Here is a 10,965-nt window from a genome sequence, read left to right on the forward strand (position 1 = left end):
CGATTACGCGAATGGTGTGCCGACGCATGCGAAACGCCGCAAGAGCGATGTTTAGTAATTTGATACGCCGGGAATACGGAAGGCGCGGGGCCCAACCACGAGCGCGGACATTATGCGAAACGGACACGCCGTAACAGACCTCGCCACGAATCTATCGCGATCTCCAGAGGCTCGCAATCGCGTCTTTACTTCAATTCCGCGGCCACGATACCATCCCGAGGCCCTTCGCTCTCGCTGTCGATCGCCGTTCGATACGCGGTCTCAAGGGACCGCACGCGTCGCGATATTATAACGTTATCCCGGACGAGAGCATGCACCGGAGGGCAGTGTCGTGGCGTTACATTTCGCGATTAATTACTGCGGGCAACCTCACCGGTGTGATGTCTCCTCGTAGGGCTCCTTGCCGTCACCTCGTACGGAGGATCGTCGCAGCGCAACGGTTTTTCCGGACTCGGGGTGACTATCGCGTAGCTTTTAAGTAAAACGTTCGTACTCGCCGACGGACGACCAGAGAGTCTCTCGCTATATTCGCTCAATAACGGAATCGATGCGGCACCCCCTTCCGTAGGGGCTTGCCAACCAATCGAGAGCGAGCGTGCAAGCTCGCGCGATATTCTCACGCAGGATCGTCGTAAGGTGGATTTTTCGGGGGCGCGCAACGGTCCCTCGGCGGCGTAGCGACTTCTGCAATTTGTTTCTGGGCAGCGGACTGGACTTTGTTCTAGCCGGTGCGCCTCTGGTTTGGCCTCGGGGCGGTGATCAGTCACCCCGCGGGCCGGTACTTCGTGGAGGCAGATTGCTGAGGCTGGGTTTTCCCCAGGCGCCTGGGGCCCCGCTATCGGCGGCCTTGTCCATCGCTGTCTCATTCGCCGCACGCCTGCCGCGTTGCTCTCGCCGCCCGGGATCCATGTAGCTCCCGCTTTCGCCACCCCTCCTCGGTCCTTGGTCCTCCCGGAACCCTCTCGGTCTCGGTACTCCCTCGAAGATTAGCCGTGGTGGGGTGAGGCGCCGTACGCATTACAATTACACATGAAAATAAGAGAATAATCAAAACGCGGAAGCGATATCAATTTTTGGCTTCTGGAAATCTCGTCGTCGCCTCTCTGGCTCGTCCCTGGGCGCAAACTTCCGCGCCTTGTGACGGCGGCGGGGCGCTGCCACGAAGCGGCGGGCCGCAACGTCACAGTATATTTATTTAAGATGATAGCTGAAATATACACAGCATGTACGTCTTGTACATTCCATGTATGTACATCGAATGCACATACATGCAACATACATGGATGTATATATATATTTATGAATATTCATAGAATATCGTATAGATATGTGTGATATGTATATTTATTTAAGATGATAGCTGAAATATACACAGCATATACGTCTTGTACATTCCATGTATGTACATCGAATGCACATACATGCAACATACATGGATGTATATATATGTATGAATATTCATAGAATATTGTATAGATATATGTGATATGTATATTCATTCGAGATGATAGAATATACATAATATATACATTATTCCATCCATGTTCATGCAACAAGTAAATATATGCATGAAAATACAGTCGTTATTAGTGTTTTTTTTAAAGGAATAAGGTAGAATCAATCTATTCCATTATTAAAATAACAATATAATTATTTTCTTATCTGATAAAGCTATAGAGAGGTTTATTATCTCTACATGTAATTTTTATTGGTGGCGTAACGGCTACTGAATTATTTAATAAAAATTGTAAAGAATAACTAATGATAAAAAATACATATTTTTTGAAATAATATATACTTTTTATTTATAATATATTTTAATATTATATTTATACTCTTTACAATTTATATTTTATAATATTTAAAAAATATATATATTTATATTAAAATTAAATTTGTTTAGAATTTTATTTTTTACGCTGTATTTAAAAAAATTTTTTTAGTAAAATAAAAATTGCAAAATTTTTGAAAATTTACTAGTCGTTAAGAGTTCGACAACGAGGTCGATCGTTGTCGGCGATGTTGCCCGGTATCGGACAAATCAAAATTAAGCGCACTGATCTTTGATGCGTACAGAGCCATAACGGTATTATGAACTCTTGGGGGTCGTCTAATATCATCTGCCGAAATATGAAAAGCGCTCGACAGCAGCCAAAATATTACAATGATCAAAATATTACGGATCAGCATATTTGCGACAAAAAAACAAAATCAGCTCAGCGAGTAAATCAATGGCGATTAATGCGCTAATTATAGCGTTTTTGATTGAAGCGGATTTGATCGACCCGAGGTCGATTAAACTCGTTTCCATGTGAACATATGTTCAACCTGAAATTGTTTGAATCTGGTTCAGGTTCTGGTTATAATAAATAGTGGCGTCCCGTTTAACCACAACCACAAAAGGTAAAAACTTGAGAAATTGAATAACATTATATAATATAATAAATTAAGTTTGATATTTCGATGAATCCCTAATAACCCGAGACAGAACACGTGACGTCATTAATCGATCTCGGGTCGATCAAATCCGCTTCAATCGAAAACGCTATTAGATAAAGCCACACTTTTGTCTCAGCATGGTATTTGCTTGTGCGCACTAAAGCTGGCCACACACACTTTTTCGTAACAGTAACAGTAAAGTTTCGACTAATCGCGTTGCTTGAATCGGGAACGTATGGCCGTACGTTCCTGAATCGAGCAACGCGATTGGTCGAAACTTTACTGTTACTGTTACGAAAAAGTGTGTGTCCGGGGCTTAAACCGCGACGGCCATATGCTTATCGGTCATTGGCTTGCGCATCATGCCTCAATTGTCGCACATGTAGTAGGATGTCACTACTATCAATCACGTATCGAGCAGGATCTACCATCCTCGCTCTCTCCGTGTGCTGTGACCTGAGACGAATCTCCTCGTGTACGAGCCAAAAAACGTGTGCAGTGTCCCTCAAAAAATAAAGTACGCCGAATCTTCAAAAAAAAAGAGATCGTAAGCTGGTAAGATAACTTGCTTTTCTGTGAAACAAACTCTTTAATCGCTCTAGGACTTTGTTTACTACATTTTCGTGTTTTCGAGTCATGCCGGCAACGTGGCTGCCATTAGTGAATTTGATAATTTTCGGTGATGTTATTGCTGTTAAAAATTATTTCGAGTGACCGGTCTCAAGCGAAATAAGCGACCAAGATTGGTTTGTATAGATTCGGCTAGTATAAAATAAGTGATTGTGCTCGGCCTCTCGGAGATACGGGACCACGTGAAACACAGGCGAGTCGTCGTCTATCGTCTTTTGCTTGTGTTGTACATTTTTGCCTGTGTGTGTACTCATCTCATGTAAAATTATGTCGTATTAAGTGTGTATGTGTCGCGTCTGCGTTTATACATAAGATGAACTATAGACTTTTTACTCTGGTAGTGAATTATTGAACGCAGCCTATGTAGATGCGGTTTATTAGTTCGTGTCGCATTGGCAGAAAATTTCACGTTTGTCCTTTTGTTGCGCATGTTACGTTACCGTAAAATATGAATGTGATTGGGAAAACTGTCGCGTCCGTGATTTCGATTTATTGACTTCTCGATTCTTAGAGGTAGTTAGAAATTGGAGCTAGTCGAAATAATCTTAGCAAAAAATATTTCTTTATATAATCAAATATTTTATGAAAGTATGATGAAAAGTTTAATGTATAAAAAAAATTAATTTTATTTAAATTTTTATTAAAATTATTGAATTATTAATTTATATACAATATATTATATGTATATATTGATTATTAATTGATTACGTATATATTAATTGGCTACATTTAATAGATTGCTAATTAATTTATTGGATATTTTAGAAAATGAAAATTTATTGAATATAGTAAATTTTTTTTTAATTGAATGAGTTTAGAAACTTTTATTAAAGCTAATTATAATCTACAATTTCTTTTTTATAATAATTGTTTTTATAATTTAATTTATAAATATATTTTTCTTGTTAATTTAAATAAAGTATATATTTTTCTTTAATTTAAATATATATTTTCTGTACAATACTCTAAATAATTTGTTAATTATTTTTTAATTAATTTTAAGAGGAGAAAGAATGAGGGTTAATGTAATAAAAAACAAAAGATACTGTAACATTGTTTTGTATTAATGTAAAAAATTTTACTAAATAGTTTAAGATGCCCTGGCTTGTTGTTAAATTTGATTTGGAAAATACTGTTGAAGCTGTACCAAAAAACTGGTATTGCGAAAGAACTTCGACCTGTTATTGGCCACCAGAGTCTTGTAATAGTACTGCTATTGAAGAAAAGATAAAACATCAACAGACTCCGGATCGTTCATTATGGAAAACATATCCTGCTGCAATCTTGGGGCAATATGGTAAGCTTAATTAATTATATAAGAATATGAAAATACACAACAAGTCCTTATCTAGTTTTAAACACTTTTGACTTATTTTTCCTTTTATTAACTTTATCTTAATATTTTGCAGCTTTTTTCTGACTATTTATATTTTTTCTTTTTATTAATCTTTTTAATATATATTTTCTGATGTGCAGACTGCAAATCCTAAATTAATTAATTATATATTTTCAATATAGCTAAACACTTATTATTACATTTTAATAATGATTTTTTTATGCATACTTCATTACATACATAATAACTTTTTAAAAATGTTTTTTGTTGTTAGATAATTTAAAACTCGCGAAGAAAAAAGCTAATAAAGCGAAAACTACTAATGAGCTATCTTCGAATAATGAAGATATTAGAAGAGAACACATACGAAAAAAGCAAAGAGATAATAAAAATCGAAATAAACGATTCTCAGATACTGATGAAACATCCTTAGATGATGACTCGAATGATGGAAATATTTACCCGTTACATCTTTCTAACTCAGAAAAAACAGTGAATGGTGAATATTATTATCTATGAGTAAAACTAACAATTGAACTGTTGCATATACTACATATATGGTTTCTTTTGAAATATTGTTGATGACTATATGTGGTGGCAACAAATTGTTAATTATTATTACAAACTACTAATAAATTGTAATATACCATATTATTTTTTATTTTTTACAGATATTACACAGACAAATTCTGCATCAACTGCAAATTCGGTTGTCGTAAGCGAGGATGTTTTTTTCAAAATATCAGTCATTAAATGCAAGGAGTAAATATGTTTGTATATAATGTTATTCTTTTATATTTTATGAATATTTCTATTTACACATAATATTTGTGTGAAATGTTAGTAAATTATTGTTAATTCTTAAATTTCAGAATTTCAGAAGGAACTACTGAAAGAAATAAGCTTATTACACCTAAAAGTTAATACATGTGGATAGCATCGACCATTATCATTACTACTACAAAAGTAACACCGAAGCTCTCGTAAATATTGATAAATCAGAAGTTTCGAAAATGTTACATTTGTTCCAATGACCGAAGAATCATTAATTAAGGTAGAAGAATGGATTAAACGCATCAATGGATAATAAAGTAGCATTGGTACGCATAGACTTTTATCTCAATTTTATATGAATTTTATTTTATAATAACGACTTAATATGTATTAAATTTATGTTGATTTCTCTCTATATATAATAGCCTTTATTTAAAAATTTTTAGACTAGGGGTTTCCCCCGGGGCCTTTTAAAAAAAAAACATCTTTTAAAATTTTTTTTTTTTTTTTAAAATTTTTAAAATTTTAAAAATTTATATTTTTAATATTTTATTTTTATAAGAAATTTTTAAAAAATAAAGAAAATTTTTAAAATTTAAAAAAATTTTTTTTTGGGGTTAAAAATTTAAATTGTTTTTTTCTTTATAATTTTTGTCAAATTCTAATGATAATGTATAAAAAATTCAAGAATTTTAAAATAATGAAAGGGTTTTAAATGACCGCACAAAATTCCCTTTTTTAAAAAAAAAGGTAAAAAAAGGCCCCAAAATACACTTAAGTTGTAATGTTTTTCCCAAAAAAAAAAAAAAAGGGGTGTTTAATAAAAAAAACCAAAGTAAAAAAGGGTTTTTTTTTCTCAAAAAATCAAAAAAACAAACAATATTTTTTTCCGAAAAAATAACCCATGTAATCAAAAATTATGTTCCTTTTCAAAAAAAGAGTCGCGTTCAAATTATTAAAATTAAAAAAAAAAGAATTTTTTAATTAAAGGCGAATTACAGGAAAACAGTTTTCCCAAAAAAAAAAATTTTGAACCCTTAAAAATCTTTCATTGGAAAAAATTAAAAAAAAATTAAATAAATTTTTTAAAATTTTTAAAAAATTTTTTTTTAAAATTTTAAAAAGGGAACAATTTAAAAATACAAAGTTTTTTACGGGGTTTTTTTTTAAGGGCCACAAAATTACAGAAGTAAAGACAAAAAAAAATATTTTAAAAAATACAAAAATTTTTTTTAAAAAATTCCCGGGCAAATTTTTTAAAAAAAAAAAAAAAATAAAAAAATAATTAGAGAAAAAAAAATGGATTTTAAATTATCGGGGGTTTGGGGGAAAGGGGAAGGGGGTGCGGTACGGGACGGGGGAAACGGCTTAAAAATTAGAATATTTATTTTTTTTTAAAATTTGGGGGTTCACCCCCAATTTTTTTTAAAAAAAAAATTTTTATTTTTAATAAAAATTTTTTTTTTGCTTTTATTTCTTAATTCTTTGGCCATTAAAAAATAAAATGTAAAAATTTGATTAAAATCTTTTTTTCCCGAAATTTTAAAAAAATTTTTAATTTAAAAAGTTTTTAACTTTTTTTCAATTTGACACATTAAAGTTTTTAAAGTATCAAAATTTTTTTTTTGAGGCAAAAAAAGGTTCTCTTAAAATTGGGTTTATTAAAAGATATTTTTTTTTTAAAATTTTAAAAGACCTTTAAGCGCTTTTTTTTGATAAGGTAAAATTTTTTTTTGACGTGTAACGGGTTATAATTTTTGGGAAATAAAAAAATTATGTTAAATTTTTTTTGGTTTTTTTCGAGATTAAGATCCCCATTTTTATTGGTTTTTTTTCGGGTTTAAAAATACTCCCATTTTCTTTTTTTTTTTAGGTAAAAACATATCCTATTACGTGTATTTGGGCCCCCTTTTTTTTCCTTTTTTAAAAAAGGAATTTTTTGGGGTTACCCCTTTTTGTACACCTTGTATAATTTTTCAATTTCCAAAAACATAATCGCAATAAGCAAAATTTTAAAGTTTAACGAAAAATTCTTTTTTATTTTTTTTTTGGTGTTTTACTAAAATTTTTTCGCAACTGTATTTAACCGTTTCTTCGGTATCGATATTTTGAAATTTTTTTTTTTCCGTCAACTAATTTTAATTCATAATTTTTATTAGTCTAAACATAATTTTTGCCCATTTTTTTTTATGTCAAACAAATTTTTAATTCACGTTTTTTATTATTCAACAAAATTTTTATTCTCCCGCTGGGGAATTTTTAAAAAGTCGTTTTTTTAGAATAAGCTGAATTCAGTTAGGTTCCCGGGTTTCCCGATGACGATTAAAATACGCGCTCTAATTTTCGGTTCCGGTTATTAAAATCCCTTGAATTGTGGCCACGTTTTCCAATTTGCCGATGACGGGTCCACATATGCGCTTCGTATTTTCGGTTCTAATTTTTAATACCCCCGATTTGATACTACTTGCCCCCTTTGGGTGCTTTCAGCCGAAATTTGCTAGCCTAAAACGTGACGTCGCCGTTTTCGCTGTTTCCTCTTTTTTGACACGGTTTAAAAAGGAAAAACGAGCAAAAACGAAAAAATTTCCCGATTGCTGGCTAGGGGGAGTTCGGTGAACGCCCCTTCAGATTTAAAGTTTAATACACCTGACACCAAAAACTATAAACCATAGTGGACCTCGTCTCAGCAACCTGGGGAAACCAGCCCTCAATTTCGGTATTAATACACGTAACCCGAAAAAACGGACGCAATATTGGGGCCGTCATCGGCAACCTGGGCCCCTAAACATTGAAATTTAAAATATTTAAACCCCCGGGCACCGAAAATACAAACGCCTATGTGGACCTCGCATCGGGAACCGGGCACTAACATCAAAATTCAACGCGTTTCACCCGGCCCCGGAACTAAGCCATTCTGGGGCCCCTCATCGGGAACCTGGGGTACGTGGACACGATTTAAAATATTAAAACACGTGACCCGAAAACTAGGGCGACTATGTGGATTTGTATCGGCAAACCGGACCTAAAACCCCATTCAACGAAAAACACCCGACACCGAAAAAATTAAAGACATCTGGATTCCCCTCATCGGCAAACCCGGGACCGTGAACATCAAATTCGGGATATTACACCCAAAAAACCCAAAAATAGGAGCGCTATCGCCTCTCATCGGCAACCTGGGACACTGACACCGAAAAAACGGAGGCACTATTAAACCCTTTTCACGGCAAAAACCGGGTCCTAGACATCGAATTAACTCGTTACACCCCACACCGAAAACATAAGCGCATTATTGGACCCGTCTCGGCCCGGACTCGTGGACAAACGAATTCGATATTAAAACCTAACCCAAAACTCGGAGCGCCTATGTGGACCCCCTCGGCAACCGGGGCCGTAGACTCGCCCTTCTACTACATTTCACCGGACCCGAAAAAATATGAACGATTATTGGTCCCGTCTCGGCAAAGGGAAAATTGGCTCGAATTCAAGTTTAATCACGAACACCCAAAAAAAACGGCGCACAGTGGACCCCGCATCGGCAACCTGGGACACTAACTCGCATTCAAAGTATATTTACCCTGGACACCGAAAAAACCCAAGCGCACTTTTGGGGCCCCGTCCCAACCTGGGGGCCCGGGACTCAATTCAATATTATTTAAACCCGGACACCGAAAAATATGAAACGCATGTGGACCTCTCATCGGAAAACCCGGGGCCGTGGGCATGAATTTAAGGTATTAAAACACGTAGACAAAAAAATACGGGCGCACTTTGGACCTCGTCATCGGCAAACCCGGACATAACATCGAATTAACGTCGATTACACCTGGGCCCGAAAATACAAAAGCACTGTGGGACCCCCGTTCGGGAACCGGGGGCCTGGGCACAAAATTTAACGTATTATTTTACCTGGACACCGAAAACACGAACGCCTAGTGCCTTGTCATCGGCACCGGGACCCTAACATCGCATCAACGTCGATTTCACTGGACACCCAAAACTATGAACCATTTTCGGAAACCCCCATCGGCACCGGGACACGTGGACTCAATTCAAATATTAATCACTGACACCAAAAAATACGGAGCGCATTTTGGACCTCGTATCGGCAAATGGGACACGTAACATGCATTACGTACGATTACACCTGGACCCGAAAAATATGAACGCAATCTGGGGTCCCCTCTCGAAAACCGGGGGACGTGGGCTCAATTCAAGATAATTACCGTAACCCAAAAAATACGGAGCGCACTTGTGGACCTCTCACGGCAACTGGGGAAAATGACATGCATCCTATTTTTCACCTTGGGCACCAAAAAATCAACGCACTGGTGGACCTGTCTCGGCAACCGGGACACGGACTCGAATTCAAGTTTATTACACCTGGGCCCGAAAACTAGAACGACGTGTGGCCCCCCGCCGGAAACCGGGACCGGACATTTGAAATTTAAGGTTTTAAACACGTAACCCCCGAAAAAACGGGGCCACTAGTGGACTCGTCTCGGAACCTGGGACCCTAACATCGAATTCAACGACGATACACTGGACACCGAAAACACGAAGCGCATTGGGACCCCACGGCAACCTGGGACAGTGGACATCAAATTCAAGTTTTTTACCCTGGGCCCAAAAATACGGCCCTTGGGACCTTGTTCCCCAACCCGGGGCCCAAAAAAAGCATTTTAAAAACATACACCTGGGCACCAAAAACATAGGATTATCGGATCCCCCTCCGGCAACCTGGAAACCCCTGGAATCAATCAAATATTAATAACCTAACACCAAAAAAATCGGGGCGCATATTGGGGCCCTCATCGGCACCTGGGAACGTAACATTGAATTTACGTATTTTACACCTGGAACCAAATCTATAAGCCACTTCTGGGGCCTTTTCATCGGCAATGGGTACATAGGGCTCAAATTCAAGCTTATTTTAAAAATCGATTAAAATTCCCACGGGCCTTCTGCCAACTAAAACCTACTTTTTTTGTTCTCAATATTTATTTATATAACCAATTTTTTTTCTTAAATGAAAACTTTCCCCCTGACCGTAAAATTTTTCGACCAATTTAAAACCGCGATTCGAAACTGCGATACCTGCGCCGTAGCGGCGAAAAAGTGAAAAATGGGCGTTTCTTGATAATGCGAGCGGTTACGTAGAAAAAGTTCTAAAAAAAATTTTTTACATTGGACTTTGCGTCCATATCTCCGCCTAGGGCAAGTACGGGGTTTTAAAGAAACCCCCCCTAATTGGACCCAAACTATCGACAGCCCAATTAGAACTGATCCTTCACCTTACAAACCAAAATCTCTTCTCGCAAACCCTCGCGTCGCGTAAAAAATCCCGGGCGGTCTCGCCGCTGTATGGCCGAGACACACCGTGCTCTTTTATACAAAAAATATTTTAAAAATGAAGTAGAAATTGGTTCGGGATTTATGAAAATTTAAAAACAAAAAAAAATTCATGAACATAGCTCCGGCTATTATTTTGAATTAAAATAAAACCCTTTTTTTGTTAAAATTTCAAATTACCACTGAGCCCTTTGTCAAAATTGAAAAAGAAAAATGCTTTCACAAATTTTATAATTTTACAAGTTTTTTTTATTTTAAATTTTTAAAAAAAATTTTCTTTTTAAATTTTGCAAAAAGTTTTTTTTAAAAAAATAATTTTAAATTTTAAAAATAAAAAGGGGTTTTCTCAAAAACAAAAACTTTCCGGGGCTAGTTCATCAATTTTTTTTTTTTTTAATTTTCAATCAATTTTCCCATTAATTAATCATTCCCTT

At 35.9% G+C, this 10,965-nt stretch overlaps 1 protein-coding gene across 1 annotated transcript; it reads left to right on the forward strand.

The window, feature by feature from the left end:
- Nucleotides 1-2,702: 2,702 nt before the first annotated feature.
- LOC143901445 (uncharacterized) lies at nt 2,703-4,904 on the forward strand (the record flags this gene model as incomplete). The annotated part of the gene is made up of 3 exons (XM_077413769.1): nt 2,703-2,994; nt 4,159-4,366; nt 4,680-4,904. Coding segments are annotated over exons 2-3 (427 nt in total), but the record flags the coding sequence as incomplete, so codon positions are not given.
- Nucleotides 4,905-10,965: the final 6,061 nt, after the last annotated feature.

This window comes from Temnothorax americanus, unplaced genomic scaffold (assembly GCF_048541705.1).
Source record: "Temnothorax americanus isolate GAGA-0224 unplaced genomic scaffold, ASM4854170v1 Scaffold331, whole genome shotgun sequence".
Lineage (NCBI taxonomy): Eukaryota > Metazoa > Arthropoda > Insecta > Hymenoptera > Formicidae > Temnothorax > Temnothorax americanus.